This window comes from Coturnix japonica, chromosome 12 (genome assembly GCF_001577835.2).
Source record: "Coturnix japonica isolate 7356 chromosome 12, Coturnix japonica 2.1, whole genome shotgun sequence".
NCBI lineage: Eukaryota > Metazoa > Chordata > Aves > Galliformes > Phasianidae > Coturnix > Coturnix japonica.
Genome location: NC_029527.1, coordinates 6,384,998 through 6,403,271, shown reverse-complemented (window position 1 = coordinate 6,403,271; position 18,274 = coordinate 6,384,998). Strand labels below are relative to the sequence as shown.

The window sequence follows — 18,274 nt, the reverse complement described above, 5'->3', positions numbered from 1 at the left end:
TAGATATATTTTGTTGCTTAGCTGAGAGATCTACTGATAAAAAATGTGGAAGCATTTGTGAAACTGTTTGACCCTGAAGACAGAAGTTGTCTGCCTTTGTTTAAGATGGAATTAATTATTGGTGAAAAACAGGTGGAGTTTTATCCAAGCTTACAAGAGCTGGAAGATGCGATTCTGTTTGTAGTGGATCGTATAGGACAGACTCTCCAGGTGTGCTTTTTTCTTTATTTAAATGTGTAAATGACAAGTGGCTCAGCACGTGAACATATTAGTAATTTAGGACCCTGACCATCATGATAATGGGAGGCACAATCCATCTTTATGTTCTATGAGGATTCTGCAGTTTTTCTCAAGAACTCCAGGCTCTGAAACCCATTTTGCCATTCATTGTTCATATAAAATAGACACATTTGCTACTGATTGTTTTAGCCTGCTGTTTTAAGCTGCAGAACTCTGCATGTCCACAAATGTTTGCTTGTTCTCTGAGTAGAAGTCAGCCTTAAAAATTACCCACAAAAGAAAGCCAGGTAGAAGGTAACTTCATTTTTTAGCTTAGGTTTGATCAAAAAACCCAGAAGTGCTTTCTGATTTACTTATGTATTTGTAATGTATTTGTTTTTAACACCATGAATTGAGTATCTTTTTAGTATATACTCTGAACTAACATTTTACATAGAAACACCTTTCTAATTAACACTTCACCTGATGACTTACCATAAACATGCGCTAATAATGAAGATCCCCCAATAAATCAGTTCACACACCTTTTCTTTCTTAACAAAAAGGAAAAAGAACAAAAAAAAAATAAAAGCCCCAAATAACAATATATGCAGTGCACAAAGATGTGCATCATAGGAACCAATGTCTGACTCTGGGGGAGGTAGTTGCCTTTCCGGGACTTCAGGGGTATCCCTGCAAATTGAACACTGGCCTTTAATCACACTGTGTAGTACTTCCAGAGAAGTGTTTTGGATTTAGTTATGTTCTTTTGCACATAGGACGGAATTCAAATTTATGTGGGATTGGATGATTTAGATCATTTTTATCCATCCTACATCTTTCTTGATGGACTTTTTTGTTTCTAGAATCATTTTAGGTGCATACGAAGTGCCTGGCTTTGATTGTGATAAAGACCTCATACTTTTCTGATGTAGTGTTTTATTGCCTTTAAAATATACATAAGTATTGCTCTTATATTTAAATTTAATAATTGGAAATTGCCCTTCTAGAATGTCCAAACAGTCCATTCTTGGCTAGCGGGAAGCTATACAGCTCTGAACACTGAGCTTCCCACCCACATCAAAGAATGGGCCACATCTACACTGAAAGAAATTATCAGAGACCACTTACAAGGTTCGAAGGAATGTTTTGAAAACTATGGTGAGTGACAGAAGAGCGTGTTGAACCAATGACTGCTACCTCCAGTAAATAACATGCTGTACAGCAATGTGTTATCTAATATGTGCGGTTCTTGAATTGTAGTTGGAAGGTATGGTTGGCTTGCAGATGGGAGAGCAGAGGCAAGAATAGAGAGATTTGAAGCAGAAGAACACAGTTTTGATGAATATACTGATGTAAGTTTTAATTCCAGATTTCATATGTAACATTTACTATCATATACATAGCAATAATAAAATGGGAATGAAGGATAACAAATACTCAACCATTAGCTAAAAATTATGTTGACTGCCTGCAAACCTATAGCATAAACTTCTTTTCCTAAAAAATGTATGTGATAAAGGGGAAAAAGATGACTGTTTTCTTTCCTATGTAATATATACTCATTTAGTGAAGTATTTAAACTATGGACCTGATGTGTGAAATCTAGTATTCTTTTGAAGTTCATAGATGAATTCCTCACCCTCAAGAAGGAAATAATGAATTTACCAGAAGTGCTTCATTTCCCCATGATCTGTTTGAACTGTGAGGATATAAAGCAAGGTTTGAATAGTAATGCAAAGGCCTTTGCAGACATGTTAATTGACAGAATAGTCACAAATTACAGAGAGGAAAATGAAAAGTAAGTAGGATATCCTTCTTGTTAATCTTGTGTGTGTTAAATCCATAGCAGAGATGCAAATGTATCATACTCTTGTGTAATGAGGACTCCTGGCTACCTAAAAATTACATGGCAATTGTGCCAGATAATGCCCTTTTCTCTTCTGCTCAAAAGCTGATGGAGGTTCACTACTAGGATCTATCAAAGGAAAGACTGGCTGGATTCTCTTACGTGTATAGTTGATAACTCTAGGTTTGCATGGGTAATTATAGGTATTATTACTACTGGATTCTATGAGTTAACTTGCAAGCATAGGTTAGCTCATTAAGTGTTATTTAATTGTTGAGTTAGAATGGGTGATATGTAACTCTGTTTTACAGTGATTCCATGTTATCAAAATGAAAGAATATTTACTAGAGATACATTTGTATATATGCTAGTGATCCTGTGCTTAAGTTCATATAGTTATTAAAAATAATTGAGGCATTTGTTGAGAAAGTACACCCCTGAATCCAAATAAACCTTTTATTGCAAGTAAATAAGCAGTATTTTCCTGGGCTTACTTGTTCATATTCCCTATTTGTTTCATGAAGTTATGGAACTCAGTGGAGGTAATTCAAACTTTAATTCCATGAAATCTAAACTTGAAACCAGTCAAAATCTTAACATTTTGTAATTTTATGTACAAAATAATTTTACAGGATATGCAGGGAATTTGAAGCAATTAAAGAACGTGCGTTAAAAGTTCCACAGAGCACAGAAGAAATGGTGGAAACAATGGATTACATAAGGGATGTAAAAGTCAAAGGTATTCAAGACCTCTCATTAAGGATCAAGGCAAGTGATAGTTACTTCATTCTGTTCTGATTCCCCATTCAGTTGTGTTCTGCGTGCTGTTAAAGAAAATGCAGCTTTTAATAAAGTAAAGTGAATTGTGAGGCTTATTTTGGGGCTGCTTGGAAAAGCTGTTTTTGTAAAAGCTAAGACAAGTAGAAAGTGTATTTCATATATAAAAAGTCATGGCTTTGAGCGCACAAAACCAATTAACTGTTTAAGCAAAATATAGATGGTATATTTGTGTTAGTTCTTCATATGTGCTTGGAGAACAAAACTGGAAAATTGTGTAAAATGTGTGTCAGCTCATTTGGATAAGAACTTCTTTGTTTTGCTCTGCTATGATGATGAGCATCAGGTTTGGTGCTTGTTAACATGGCTTTAGTGTACAACATCTCTGCTGCAAAATGCTGTAGAATGACACCTAAAGATCATATTAAAGAAGTCATATTGAAGAAGCTCACAAATGAGGCAGGGATTTGAGTAACTTCTATGTACTTTGAATGTTGATATTCAGTTGCCTGAAACAAAGATTCCTACTGCATCATTTTAAATGCTTCTGTCCTACCCTGTGTCTTACACAGACTGTGATACCTAATGTTTTGTGAAATCCCTGTTATAGGAGTGCTCTGGGCAAATGAAATACTTCTTAGATGTTCATTTGTTTTCTCCTGAGGACATTGCACTGAATGCAACAGTTCTTCTATGGCCAAAGAACATTAACCCTATTTTTGATGAGCATGACGATGTAAGGATATTTTCTTTGTTTGTGATTTATTTTGATTTGTTAGAATTTTCATTTCTCTTGGGCTATTTATTTTGTCAGCAGCCAACTGTATCTAAACATACAGCACGAACGTTACTAACTCAGAGATGCTTAAATCATGTATTCCCACAGTTTTATATCAAAGTAGGATTTTTTTGGAAGAATTTGAAAATGCAGAAAATTGTCACTGCAACTTAAAGCCCTTAAAGTCTTAATCTCTTGTTTCTGTTCCTAATTTCTTGTTTCTGGTCAGTGGTAGGTAATTTAAAGGAATGGAAACACTCACTGCAGTGCAGTTGACTACTGATGAAAATATATCTGCTGGGCCCTTAGTGCATTTCAATGCTCTGGACTGAGGAACATTTAGTTAAAACAATGTTTTATTCTGTCAGTGAGTGAATGGTGGGAACAGTGTTATTTAGGTAGCAATCACTACCAGCAAATGCATTACATCTAATGTTCCCTTTGTGATTGTAATTACTTTCTTTATCCCCCTCCTGTCTATGTTTGTCTTGCTAGCATTCTTTCTCTCCTAGAGTTGAAAATCTCTATTCTTTCCTGTATTGCATCCAGTCTTTCTGGTGTCAGTGTTTACACCTCGTGCTGTAGGAACTGGAACTTTCCTAGATTTTGCTGAAGAAAGTCTTCCTGCAATTCTAACTCAATTATTGAGGAAAGGGTTCCATGCTATAATTAGAGACTGCATGCAGTTAAGTCGAACATATGGAAAGGAACTTCTCCTGGAATGTATTTGTTGTAAGGATGATAACTTGTATTGTTTGTTTTCTGTTTGTGCTAAATATTTAGTTTAGACAGGCCCACGAATGTTAGTTATTGAAAAGACTGACAATCCCTTCTTCATTGCTATTTACTATAAAAAACAACTGTTTTGTAGCTGATCGATAAGACCAAACGTAAAGCAGAACAAGTGATAATAGGTAAATCTGAGAAGCTGACAGTGGAATTAGAGAAGCTAACACAGGCCGTGACAGAACTTGAAGAATACTCAGATCTGGATCGCATGCAAGAGGTCTGGTTAATATTCAGTGTAAAATGGATACAATATTCAGTGTTATTAATGTGCAGAGATTGTGGAAAGAATTCAAAGTAATTCTGTTTACAATTTCAATTACAATTACAAAAATAATTCTGTTTATCCTCTTGTCACAATGTCAAAACGTATTACAAGCTGTCCTAACACCCTGCTCCTTAATTGGAGCACATCAGCTTTAACATCTGACTCTCTTCCCATAATCTGTGTATGCATATATGGTTGCCATCCCAAGTGCAAAATCCAGTACTTGTTAAATTTCATACTGTTGCTAATGCCCATCCCTATCAAGATATCAAGGTGTCTCTACTCCCAAGGGAGTTAAGACAAAAATAAAATGGCTTGTTATAGTTTGATACCTGATTTTTTTGATAGCATAATTTATTTAATTAGTTATTTCTCAAGATGTACAAAATTATTTAATTTCAGTATGTAGCTGACGTGAGAGGCTTACAGAAACGCATACAGGAAGCTGATGAAACAATAGCTTTTATTAATAAAGAAGAGAATCTTTTGAAATGGAGGCCAAGTGACTTCCCTCTTCTTGGCAACATAAAAACTGACATTGAACCATATATGAAAGTCTTTCATCTCATACTGAAATGGCAGCGATCTGAAAAAAGGTAATTCAGTGCTACATACTATTGAGGCTAAGTGAGGGAGAATGGACAAAATACTATTTTGTATTCATGCGATTTCTGTTCATGTCGGGAATTGAATATGCTTTTGTTTTCTTATAAATGTTTATTGGTTACCAATTGGTTACCAAGGCAATCCAAGTTTGGTGCTATAATTTATTTATTAGGGTTGTTGATTTTAATTAATTCAGCCTCTAAACATCTGTTTACTCATTTGCATTGCCCTAAATATGTATTTTGTTCTAACTGTACTGGTTGTATTGAAGAAGCCTATAAATAAGATGAACTGTGCAGAAAGAAAGGTATCGGGGAGAAGGGGAAAAAAAAGATCAGATATGAGCCATTTGGAATGCCAAAAGAGAAAGAAATGTAATTAGAAAGGTCACAGTCTGTACGTAATGAAAGCCAAATTTAATCTGATGTCCCTACAAAGGCTGTGCCCAAGTGGTTACGTTATATGTGGAAGTTATAAAGTAAGATATGGCCAGACAGTAGGATTTTTTTCTGAGTGAAAATCCAAATTCCTGATATATTTTGGTGTTGTGTATTGATCTCTACGAGCTAAACTAAAATATTTCTCAGTCTGTGCAGTTACTTGATATCAGCATGTGAATGATGTGAACTCTATGCAAATACACTGAAGAGCACGATCAATCCACCCTTCAGTTATATGTTAGTATTTTGTGAAGAATTATAACTGGAAAGAAGAACTTGATTTTCACTTAAATAACTACTAATTTGACCTGTTCATATTGCAAAACAAAGATTTAATGTTTGGGTGCTGCTTTTGCTATTCTGATTTCTGATTTTTTTATTTTTTTTCTCAGATGGTTGGATGGTGATTTTATGGAACTCAATGGAGAAACCATGGAGGCTGAGCTTGATGAGTTTTTTCGAGAGATATTCAGAATGTCAAAACTCTTCCAACAAAAACATAAGAAAATGCAGCAGGAGTTGAAAAAGACATCACAAAAAACTGCAGAAGCGAAGAAAGATGAAGAAATAAAGACAAATCCAACTGTTGCGATGTGTTCTTCAGTTCTTGAGCAGATAAAAGACTTTAAGGTAAAAGAGAAGAAAAAGAAAAATAAAGATGAGAGTTATTACAAATTAATGCTGAGACATAAATGCTAAATTCAGTACTCAGTATGGATGAATACTGTAGGGTCTGAGACCTGCTTTTCTGTTAGGATTGGAGATCAGTGTTTTATGTAAGTAAAACTCATTTGAAAGTTGTATCATGTACCTGGGCCAAATTACCTCTAATCTCACACAAATGTCCTGGGCGAAATCTCTCCTTTCTGTCTAGTAGGGCCTCAAAAAGAAGAACAGATAGTGGAAGGCCACTGCTTGTTTGAGTAATAGTTATGTCCATGCAGTTCTTTAGAATGTCCGTTAAGCTTGCCATGATGAATCCATACATACAAATAACTGTTATACCAAGATTTGCTGTTTGGATACAGTGTGTTCATGGACATCTGAATCCTGCCACAGGAAATGAAAGAAAGGTGCTCGTGCTATAAGTTAGCAAACATAGGCACTATGAAGCAACCTCTGGAGTTTGTTTCTTTTTCTTCTTATCATGGGGGGAGAGATCCAAATCGCCATTCCCACACTGTACTGTCATATTTATTTTAAAAGATTACGGATTTTATAGCAGTTACAGGGATTTGGATTGTTAAGGAGTGAATGCATACAGGGAGAAATGCCTTGGAAATTCAAGGGTTCATTGAAGAATGTAGCTGAGAATTTTGACACGAGCCTGTATTACGTTATGTGGCAGTCCAATCTCACATAAAATAGCTGAAAAATTGTTCCTTGTCACTTTCTTGACAAGACTTTGCTTCATAGTTTAATATTTGTTCTTCAGTAACTTACTGTGATTACTTAGGAACTGAATGAATGGCTGAACGGATCTGTCTGTGCTTTTCAGAAAGTATTTTCATGCCTTTGTCTACTGCTGTGGCATTTTAAATGCACATCAAGGATGAGGGAAAAAACAGTTGAGAAATAATACATGTTGTAATTTCTGTGGTGTGTTTTTCCTCAACTAGGAGAATATTCCCACTGTGAATGTTTTTTGTAACCCTGGCTTGCGAGCTCGTCATTGGGAGCAGATGTCAAATATAATAGGGTATGATTTAACACCAGATTCTGGAACTACTTTGAGAAAAGTTTTGAAGCAGAATCTAGGCCCTTATTTGGAACAATTTGAAAACATAAGTGTAGGTGCAAGTAAGGTAAGCATGAAGATTTAATTGTGATAAATATGTCAGATCTCATCATGATAGCTTTTATGACCTACTAGAATATTTTTCTTTATGCTTATGCTAAAGAGATTTGATATGTCTCTGGCTTATTAGATAACAGTGAGTGTGTATGCATTTGTATCCCGTGTTACATCCTTAGTATTTCCCAAGTGTATTGTTTTCAGTACACTAGAAAGGTAATTACAAATAAACAATGATAAATAATTTATGCTGTTAGATTAAAATAGCTTGTTCAGCTGGATAAGTTCATATATAGAATTAACTGGAAAAGAAAAAGAAAAACAAACAGTACAATAACTAAGGTAAATTATTTTCTTTTTACATGTTAGGAATTTTCCTTAGAGAGAGCAATGAATATAATGATGGAAACTTGGGAGTCAATTTCCTTTACTACATCTGCTTATCGTGAGACTGGTGTTCATATTCTGTCTGCAGTGGATGAGATTCAAGCTATTCTTGACGATCAGATTGTGAAAACTCAGACAATGAGGGGATCACCTTTCATTAAACCATTTGACAAAGAAATCAGGGTATGATGAGAAAAAGCTATTTTTTGTTTGTTTTTCATGATAAATATCAGGCAAAAGTCAGTTGTATTTCAGTGTTTTATTTGATATTAGTGAAATACATTTTGTCAAGACTCTTTGGAGTTCATTTAAGTCCTTCTCACATTATTTCTGTATTACAACTCCATCTCATTTCACATTTTGATTCTTCTCTCCTTTGCCATTCAGATGCAGCCAAAAGAACTTTGGTTCACGTACTTTGAAAGTCCCTATTTTAGTTAGGGACATTAACCTTGTTTCTTAATAACTTGAAATTAATATTTCATTACTGTTCAAATGATTAATATTTTGTGATTTAGTCCTTCAGTTTGGGAATCAAATTTCAAGCTGCAATGATAACTTTTAGGCAACAAAGTTTTTTGAGGGCTTGACGAAGTGTTTTTTTGGGGGCTTTGGTTGTAATAATCTCAAAAAAAGGTACTTAAAGCTTCTGCAACCTCTTCTAGATGCATCTGCACCCGTCTACTTTGGAGACAGAACACTGGGCTGGCTGCATTTCCCTTCTGATATAGTGGTCTTTCTAGTACTCTCAAGTTCCTGCTGTATTCTAGCAGCAAAGCAACAGCTGCTTGCTGTGGGGGATGGAAAAAAAAATAATTGTTACTGGTAACCTGCAGGGTGTTGTTGAACCATTACATTAGTAAGAGATCATAGCACTAAAGCAATAACTACATTTGGGAAAATTAATTTCCCGATGCATTTTATTTTCTAAACTCCTTTGGTCATCTGTGTATGTGGAAGAACCTAAGTATGGCTAAATTATTTTATTTTGCTGACTGCTAGACACGTCTTATTTTCTTCTTGGGAAGTGGAGTGTTACAGTATACACTTTTTTCACAATCTGTGTAAAAAAATATTCAGGTAACATTCTTTAAATATTTATTAAGGAATGGGAGAGTCGCCTACTTCGCATTCAGGAAACAATCGATGAATGGCTGAAAGTGCAAGCACAGTGGCTTTATTTGGAATCCATTTTTTCTTCTGAGGATATTATGCAACAAATGCCAGAAGAAGGGCGTCTTTTTCAAACAGTGGATAGACAATGGAGGGAAGTTATGAAGCACTGTGTCAAAGACCCACAGGTAAGGAAAATAGACTGTACTTGAAAAGAAACATTAGTTTCTCTGTTTTCAGCAGTGGTTTTGTTTTTAGAATATATAAAGGCCAACTACATCAGCTGCCTAGTCTTTTTAGGAATAAAATCACGTTGTATGTTATTTGGGTAATTTCTGCTTTTTGAAGTATCTTAGTTATAACTAATAGTTGGCATGTGTTTGTTATTGCAGGTTCTTGCTGCTACTTCCTTGGAAGGGATGTTGGAGAAGCTGCACAACTGTAATGAGTTTCTTGACAAAATCATGAAAGGGCTTAATGCTTATCTTGAGAAAAAGCGTCTCTTCTTTCCCCGGTATGATGTGCTTAGGCTATTTCAAAAACAAAGATTCCAAACACTTATTTTATTGTTTAATAAGGTCAGCCCTTAAAGTGGCTGGTTATTCAGTTGGCTTTTTATTCCTCTTCTGCTTTTTTAAAAACTTCTGCTTTTTTCTAAATTTTTTTCTAGCTTCTTTTTCTTGTCTAATGATGAAATGCTGGAGATCCTATCAGAGACCAAAGATCCTCTCAGAGTTCAACCTCACTTGAAGAAGTGTTTTGAAGGCATTGCAAAGCTAGATTTCCTTCCCAATCTGGATATAAGAGCAATGTATAGTTCTGAAGGCGAGCGTGTTGAATTGATTTCAACAATTTCTACTTCTGAAGCTCGAGGCGCAGTGGAGAAGTGGCTAATTCAAGTAGAAGATGTTATGCTGAGGAGCATACACAGTGTTATTGATAAATCAAGAATGGTACGGATTTTGTAGTACAGGTTTTGTAATAATTTAACAGCAGTAGCACACACAGTGGAATAGACCTTCCTTTTATTTTAATTAAGGTTGTCTCCTTTCTAAAATTTCGATCATAGGAGTTCAAATAGGTGAAGTCTTGGCACCAGAAGAAGTTAACACGTCTTATATTTATAGGTCACTGAGAGAGTTAAGAGTTCAGTTTGAGTAAGATTTAAGTTGTAATACTGGACTTCAATTTTTTAAAAATGATTTGCAGCATTACTGTGTTCCAAGGATATGTCATTGAGCTTAATTAATGTTTGCTCCCTCCTCAACAAAGATCATGAGCCAGAGAAGATATTGGGAGTGGGGAGAGAGGGGGATCACCTCTTTGACCTACTAGTAGGACTTCTTTTGATGCGACTCAAAATACAAGTGGCTTTTTGGATTGCAAGTTGCACATTGCTTGGTTCCTGTTGAGCTTTTCATCCACCAGAACCCCCTGTTATGATGTGTATGCAATGGCACTGTATTTGTGAACTGTATTTATCTCTTTCAGGCGTATCTAGAGACTGAGAGAAAAAAATGGGTTCTGGAGTGGCCTGGACAAGTAGTGTTGTGTGTATCTCAAATGTTCTGGACAAGTGAGGTCCATGAAGTTCTTTGCACTCAGCCAGAGGTACTAAGTGATACACAATCTTAATAAATAAATAAATCATCTTTCTTTCAGAGAACGGATCACATCTTATCTTTCTACAATCAGTGTATGAGTTAGCTATGGAATTTCTATAAAGCGATTTATAACTTTGATTCAGTTGAGTGCTCTTATATAAAGCAAGCATAGATTAAATTCATAAATGTATAACTGATTAAGAGAGAAGTTGATGCAAAAATATGATGATGTAAGACTGGTTTAATAAGTAATCCCCATTATGGTATTTAATTAATGTAAAGAAGTCTGAAACGCTTGAAATTGTCAAATATTCAGTTTCATAACTACTGTTGTTTCTCCCAGGGCTTAAAGGACTATTATGATAAACTCCAGCTTCAACTTAATGAAATCGTAGAGCTGGTAAGAGGAAAACTGTCAAAGCAAACAAGGACTACGCTGGGTGCCTTGGTTACTATTGATGTGCATGCTAGGGATGTCCTCATGGAAATGATTGAAAATGGTACCTATCATTTTAAGATATTTTTATTCCTGTGTGTTTTATAACTACTGTGTTAATTAAAAATAGCTAACCAGTCTCATTTTGCTTAATAAAACACAACAGGTTTAAGATGTATGAAGTGTATGTGACTACTCAGATGTGAGCATGAACAGTAATAATTTCAAAGTTTGAAATTTCTATTTAATAGAAAATCCAGTTATCTAAAATTTCCTTTACTGTTGCTTTTAATTATGTGTCTGTCAGGTGTACAGAGTGAAACAGACTTTCAGTGGCTTGCACAACTACGATATTATTGGGAATCAGGGAACGTTCGTGTCCGCATCATTAATTGCAATGTAAAATATGCTTATGAATACCTTGGAAACTCACCACGCCTGGTCATTACTCCTCTAACGGACAGGTGTTATCGCACCTTGGTATGATCTTCTGCAAATATTACTAAAGACCATGTTTTCTGTAGCATGTTATTTTTTACACTGTTCCTTACAGCTGTACTCACAGCTATTTCTGTTTCTTAGATTGGAGCTTTTTATTTAAACCTTGGTGGAGCCCCAGAGGGTCCCGCAGGGACAGGTAAAACAGAGACCACAAAAGATTTAGCTAAAGCTCTTGCTGTGCAGTGTGTTGTCTTCAACTGTTCTGATGGCCTCGATTATGTGGCAATGGGAAAGGTAAGTAGAAGTGTTAGAATTCCTATTTTATTTATTAGGATGGAAACCATAGGATGCCCGCTCTACAGAAGCATTGTAAATGAGTGCCACCTGAGGTTTGTTACCCTTGGATGTAATGTACTGGTCTCAACACACTGATGTTTTCTGCATCATGAAATCCTATCAAGTCACTGATTAGAACACAAGAAGAAATGACTGCTGATCAGAATCTGACTAACCTTTCTTTAAAACACAGAAAGGGCTTTGTGAGTAAAGCACTGACTTTTGCTCTAAACCGGCTTAGATATTATCACAGTTGCATCTTTCATCTAATCAAACTTCTAACATGATACTCTTATTTTCTTTTGGACCCTTGAAAGTTAGAGACACTGTTGTTGTCTTTTTTCATTTTACAGTTTTTCAAGGGTTTGGCTTCATCGGGTGCATGGGCGTGTTTTGATGAATTCAATCGCATTGAACTGGAAGTACTGTCTGTTGTGGCCCAGCAGATCCTTTGTATCCAGAGAGCCATACAGGCAAAACTAGAAACGTTTGTTTTTGAAGGAACTGAACTGAAACTTAACCCCAACTGTTTTGTAGCTATTACAATGAATCCCGGTTATGCAGGACGTTCTGAACTACCAGATAATCTGAAGGTAAAACAATAAAAGATGTTTCTGCTTTAAAATTATTTTTTAAAGGCACATGTTACTGGTATTAATAAAGATTTAATTCAGTTTAATTCAGATGTATTTATTAAGCCTCTCCTTTTCTAGCTTTCTAGCAAGTTGAAATTTTGGTAATTTTTCTATTTTGTTGGCTCCCGGTGTTTTACACAGTACTGCTTTCCAGTTCTATGGTTTGACTGCTGCAAATCATCTATGGTCTTATACCTGACCTTATTAAGCAGTATTTCATTTAAGAAGCTGACGCTGCTTACCATTAGAAATGCTGCAGTGGGATGAATCCATTCCTAAGAAAACTGTCCTAAGATATTTTTTTGGGTATGTGTTTCAGGTTCTGTTCCGAACAGTAGCCATGATGGTTCCTAACTATGCTTTGATAGCAGAAATTTCTCTCTATTCATATGGATTTCTGAATGCGAAGTCACTATCAGTGAAGATAGTAATGACCTACAGGCTTTGTTCAGAGCAGCTTTCTTCTCAGCATCACTATGACTATGGTATGCGAGCAGTTAAAGCTGTGTTGGTGGCTGCTGGGAATTTAAAACTGAAATTTCCAGAGGAGGATGAAGATGTATTGGTGAGTTCAGGGAATAATTCTTACTGAACTTTACTGATACATGAAGCTCAGAATTCGTAGGGCAGTTCCACCACATCTTCATCGACTTGTCACCGTTCAACCTTACTTAGTTTCTCTATTGATGAAACAAAGATAATCATCTTTTATTTGTATTATTATTATTATCTTTTAAGTGCATGCTGCGCATTCCAGTGCTATGCTGGTGATTGTGCTTAACTGCTTATCGAAGACACCCTATAATTAAGAATCTTCATTGCACATTAGGTTGTTTTAGTTTCTGGACAGTGTATTCTTCACTTCTAATCAAATGTGTAATTGTTTTCTGTAGCTTCTTAGATCAATTAAGGATGTGAATGAGCCCAAATTTTGGTCATGCGATATACCTCTCTTCATGGGTATAACTAGTGATTTGTTTCCTGGAATCACACTTCCTGAGGCAGACTACAGAGTAAGCATACTTGTAACCGTTCCTTCCTAAAAATTGTTGGTCTTGCTTGTTTTGTAAGCAGGTGTAATTAATGCAGTAATTTATGAATTACTGAAAAATAAGAAAAATTGCAGAATGTTTGCAGTGAAATTGGTACCACAGGAAATTCTTGAATCTGAGCATAATTCACGTCCAAATTCCATTATGTCCAGATTGGCAGTGTAAGAAATCAGGAACTGATCTGCAAATTTACCATATTTAAGAGTCTGACTGATTTCCTTCTTATTTTCTGAATACTATCAATCCCTAATTTTTGGATATATTTTAGTAGAATTAAGCCCTGCTCTCGTATTTGCTCTTGCTTATAGCAACAAATAAAGCATAGTTCCTATGCAGGAGGATCACTGGGGAAAAGATGAACATGTATGAAAAGACAAAATGGACTAACTTTAAATTTTTCCAGAGTATTCTGAACTTCTGACAAAACCAGATTCTGCTCAATCACGCTCTTTGTTCCTCATAAGGATATAATGTCCCCTTGAGATTAAATTTGTAGTGAACTCCTGTTGGAGCATTAGAAGTACAAAAGCGTTGTGGTGTTTGTTTTGTTTTGTTTTCTGGGGGTGTTTGCTGTATTCTGGTTAATAGTGTCACATGTATTATTTAATGTAAAGCCCTTATTAATGATCATAAACTCTTCTATCGTAGTCCAAGATGATAATTTAAGGAATGGGGTGCAAGGAATATTTACTTGTAATTTTACAATAAATAAAATCTAATAAAAATACTTAATCTAGATTTATACATCTGTAAATTGGAAACATGAGAATTGGTTTTAAAAAGGGGAAAAAAGGAAAAGAAAAAATTGCTCATAGTAAATGATAAGGTTGTAATTTGGTTTGATTTTAGGATTTTCTTGAGTGCGTGAATGAATGTTGTATTCAACATAACGTCCAACCTGTGGAAGCTTTTGTAGAGAAAATGATACAGACGTATGAAATGATGATTGTTAGACATGGGTAAGATTCTCATTACTGTTTTACAAGCTATATTCATTGTCATTTGGGTTTATGTCATGGTAGTTATTTATATCAAGTATAAAAGATGATGTGCTTGGCACTGACCTGCTAGTGAAAAGGCTGGAGCTGCACAAAGGGGATGGAACCAGAACAACTGGTCTCCAAAAGTTAAAATGCAAGACAGATCTATTAATAGCTTTATCTTTTTTTTTCTTTCCATCTAACAGCTTTATGCTGGTAGGGGAATCTTTTTCTGGGAAGACCAAAGTTCTACATGTGTTGGCAGATACACTGTCTCTTATGAAAGAACGTGGTTATGGTGAAGAAGAAAAAGTAGTTTTTAGAACCGTAAATCCCAAATCCATCACTATGGGTCAGCTTTTTGGGCAGTTTGATATGGTATCTCATGAGGTAACGTATGTTTTAAAAGTAGTGTGTAGCAATGACCAGTTCGGGGTTTTTTGTTCTTGTTTCAGTTTCTTGTTTGTCATCTTCCATGGATTTCATGGGGCTTGTATGAGTGCACTGGTTTAACTACATTGCAACTTCAGGTTAAGTCATGATGTTATTGCTCAGCTGTTTTCAGAGTCAGGAAAGGCACTTTGTGTTGCTCCTGCATGCGGCTTTTAAGTCCCGATTCCAGACAGCATTTCTTCATCCCTTTCCTGGACTCAGGTGTTACTGAAAATAACAGTACTTGTTGGCTGACATTAAGGGAAAATAAGCAAGCATAGCAAGTATGGGTTCAAGGAGTAGGAGCTAATAATCCCATGTGGTTTTCCTACTTTGTAGTATTTCTAATGCTTTTTGTTTTTCCTATTCCCATATATATCAAATCTCCTTAATTCTCAGTAGTAAACAGTTGAATTTGTGGTTTTATCACTTTAAATGCATGAGAACAGGGTTGTAAGTGTTGTTTTAGCTAATACTTAAAGGGTTGATTTCAAATTAGTGTTTCAAATAAATGCAGCAGTAAGTTTGTGTGAAATTATATGCAAGACAGAGCAGAAGCACTTCTAAATGACTTTCCATTGTTTCTTATAAAAAATATAGTATTACAGGCAAAACACCACTGCTTAATTTCCATTTGCTGGCACGGTCCTTTGTGAAGCAGCAAATCTGTGTTCTACTCTTTTCCAAGCAAGAGAAGAATAGTTAAAGAATAATGAAAAGGAAATGAAGGTGTTACATTTTTCTGTTCAATTAAAACAGTCTTTAGCAAATACTTACTAATGGGATTACTTACTGTCTTTTTAAACTGAAATGTATATACTGTCTTTTTACTTCTCGTTCCTATGTTCTCCCCCTCTAGTGGACAGATGGTATAGTTGCTAATACTTTCAGAGAATTTGCATTAGCTGAGACTCCTGATCGCAAATGGGTCATCTTTGATGGCCCAATTGATACCCTGTGGATAGAAAGCATGAACACAGTTCTGGATGACAACAAAAAGGTATCAGTCGGTGCAAATAAATGCCTAAGTAAATTGATATGGGATTTTGAAAATGATCTTCAATAAATAAAAGCACAAAAGTGCACAGCACTGCTTGGCATTTGAGAAGTGTGAGTGCAAGGTGGCTTTGGGAACAAACTGTAAGATTTGTGAAGTTGTTTCTTTTTTCCTTTTATTTATTTTTTTATGATAATCATAAAATCAACTTGTAACACATTTAATGTACGGTATCCCCTTACTATCCAAACTTCTAACAAAAATTAATAATTCAATATTAAATCTAAAGTGACATTTAATTACAACAAATATAAAAGCCACATTTTCAAAACTTTAATTGTAAATTTTTGCAGTCTCAATGGAAAAAAGAAAATGTTTGCGTTTTCAAAATTAACTTCTGAAGTCAAAGTTGTAACAGCGCAACACTTCTGAAAAAGTATGTGTGAAAGTTACATCACAGATGCCATTTTATGTTTAAATTTATGAAAATGCTCAAATTGGACTGTTACTTTTGTAAGCAGGAAAAATGGCTCTCCAGCTGGAATGCTTCATTAGTAGCAACAATATCAGCATATCATCTTACTCCTTCCTGCTTGAGGCCTTTTCTTTATCCTGTCATATGCAGGATTAGTTACTGGTAATAATGCTACTGGTAAGATAGCGTGGAATACTATGATATAAGTAAAGAATTTATCTAAATCTAGTATGGCACTGCTCCAAATGATTAACGTATATGTGGTTGGCCTCACCTTTGCTTATACATGGCTTTGCTGATTTTCATATAGAATTTCTAGTCAGACAGGAAGAATAATTAGCAAGTAAATGTTTTCTCTTTTGTAATCTTTGTGATTCTCTTTTCTTAATCAAAGCTTTGTTTGATGAGTGGGGAAATCATCCAGATGTCTCTTCAGATGAGTCTTATTTTTGAAACAATGGACCTTTCCCAGGCATCAGTAAGTTTTTTATTTAATGGAGATGTAAAACAATAAAAAATATTAAATTTACAGTAGAATGAGCTTATAATTCTTCTTTAGCCTGCTACCGTCAGTCGTTGTGGCATGATTTATTTGGAACCTTCACAACTGGGCTGGATGCCACTTGTTACCTCTTGGTTGAATACACTGCCTGAGCCTCTTAACTTACAGGAGCATCAGGATCTTCTACAAGGGCTTTTTGATTGGTTAATACCACCAGCATTACAAGTCCGTCAGAAAAAGTGCAAGGTATTTTTTTGTGATTTATTTTTTCCTTCAGTAGTTATTTGTCCACTTACATTCAGTTAAACTTGGGTAGGGAGGGGCTGTTCTCTCCTGATAAGAGCAATTACAGTGCACATGCAGCAGCCAACTCTTGGAGTTTTGGAAAGGACAACTCCTGTGTCTAGTCTGAAAAGTTAGAACAAGAATATTGGTGTGACTTGCATTGAAAGCTGGTCATAGTTTTCACCCTTTCAGAAAAACCTATTACTCATAAAATTGAATGAAATGTCTTTCCTTTTTGTGTTTTTAGTGGTGATGATATTTTATGTGTGTTCTGTGGCTTTTTTCTTTTAAAGATGTGTCAAATAAGGAACACACTTTTAAAGCTATAAGGAAACATACATGTAGTTTGTTTTTTTTGGTTTTTTTTGGGAAATTGCATTACAGCAGATAGGCTTTTGCTTTATGATCGTTATTTTTGTGTGTATTCCTTTTGTGTTAAGATGTATGATTTTACATGGTCATTTGGTGGCCATGAACCTTCTTAACAAACTCCATGTTTTGACATTTCAAGTACAGAGGGTCATAAATGATCTCTAGAATGAAAAATCAGTGTAAACCTTGCCTACAAATATTTGTTCTGTATTAGCTAGTTAATTACTTTAGTATTATAACTCCAAAAGATAAGTTACCTTAACTCATGAAGTATCATACCCTTCCTTTTGTATCTCTTAGGAGCTGGTACCTACAAGCAATAGCAATGTTGTAGTAGGTCTTACACGGATTTTTGAAATGTTGATTTGTCATACGGTACAACAAGATCCCACCAGCAAAAACATCCGTGTCTGGATTATGGTTGGTTGCTTTTTTAAACCTGTTGTAAGATGTATATCTATTTCTGCATATACTTGTCTTCAAAACTGATTTAACTAAGCCAACTTAGTTTGGGATTAAGATAAATAAGAAACAGCTTTGCTTCTTTGTTGTTCCCCTTTACCACAAGAACCTTTGGAGTTGCCAGGGTGTGATGGTAGTGTAACGAGTAACAAATACAATTAAGTATTTTACTGTGTTTTCAATTAACTGGCATAACTACTGTTTTTATTGGATGTGCTTTCCAACTAACTGAGTAATTAGCTAACGC

The 18,274-nt window shown here is 35.3% G+C and overlaps 1 protein-coding gene across 3 annotated transcripts in view; it reads left to right on the top strand.

Annotated features, from left to right (window-relative positions):
• DNAH12 (dynein axonemal heavy chain 12) overlaps positions 1-18,274 on the top strand; it is a 52,168-nt gene that overhangs the window by 5,310 nt on the left and 28,584 nt on the right. For all 3 annotated transcript variants that reach the window (XM_015874878.2, XM_015874877.2, XM_015874876.2), the window contains exons 9-35: positions 22-210; positions 1,230-1,380; positions 1,483-1,574; positions 1,842-2,020; positions 2,701-2,836; positions 3,456-3,581; positions 4,495-4,629; positions 5,080-5,273; positions 6,116-6,353; positions 7,343-7,528; positions 7,888-8,088; positions 9,012-9,206; positions 9,411-9,532; positions 9,689-9,971; positions 10,510-10,629; positions 10,966-11,122; positions 11,366-11,538; positions 11,641-11,793; positions 12,189-12,428; positions 12,790-13,035; positions 13,364-13,483; positions 14,372-14,481; positions 14,709-14,892; positions 15,794-15,934; positions 16,801-16,884; positions 16,966-17,154; positions 17,866-17,985. In XM_015874878.2, the coding sequence (XP_015730364.1) occupies positions 22-210; positions 1,230-1,380; positions 1,483-1,574; positions 1,842-2,020; positions 2,701-2,836; positions 3,456-3,581; positions 4,495-4,629; positions 5,080-5,273; positions 6,116-6,353; positions 7,343-7,528; positions 7,888-8,088; positions 9,012-9,206; positions 9,411-9,532; positions 9,689-9,971; positions 10,510-10,629; positions 10,966-11,122; positions 11,366-11,538; positions 11,641-11,793; positions 12,189-12,428; positions 12,790-13,035; positions 13,364-13,483; positions 14,372-14,481; positions 14,709-14,892; positions 15,794-15,934; positions 16,801-16,884; positions 16,966-17,154; positions 17,866-17,985 (4,464 nt within the window). The remainder of the gene's footprint in view (positions 1-21; positions 211-1,229; positions 1,381-1,482; positions 1,575-1,841; positions 2,021-2,700; positions 2,837-3,455; positions 3,582-4,494; positions 4,630-5,079; positions 5,274-6,115; positions 6,354-7,342; positions 7,529-7,887; positions 8,089-9,011; positions 9,207-9,410; positions 9,533-9,688; positions 9,972-10,509; positions 10,630-10,965; positions 11,123-11,365; positions 11,539-11,640; positions 11,794-12,188; positions 12,429-12,789; positions 13,036-13,363; positions 13,484-14,371; positions 14,482-14,708; positions 14,893-15,793; positions 15,935-16,800; positions 16,885-16,965; positions 17,155-17,865; positions 17,986-18,274) is intronic.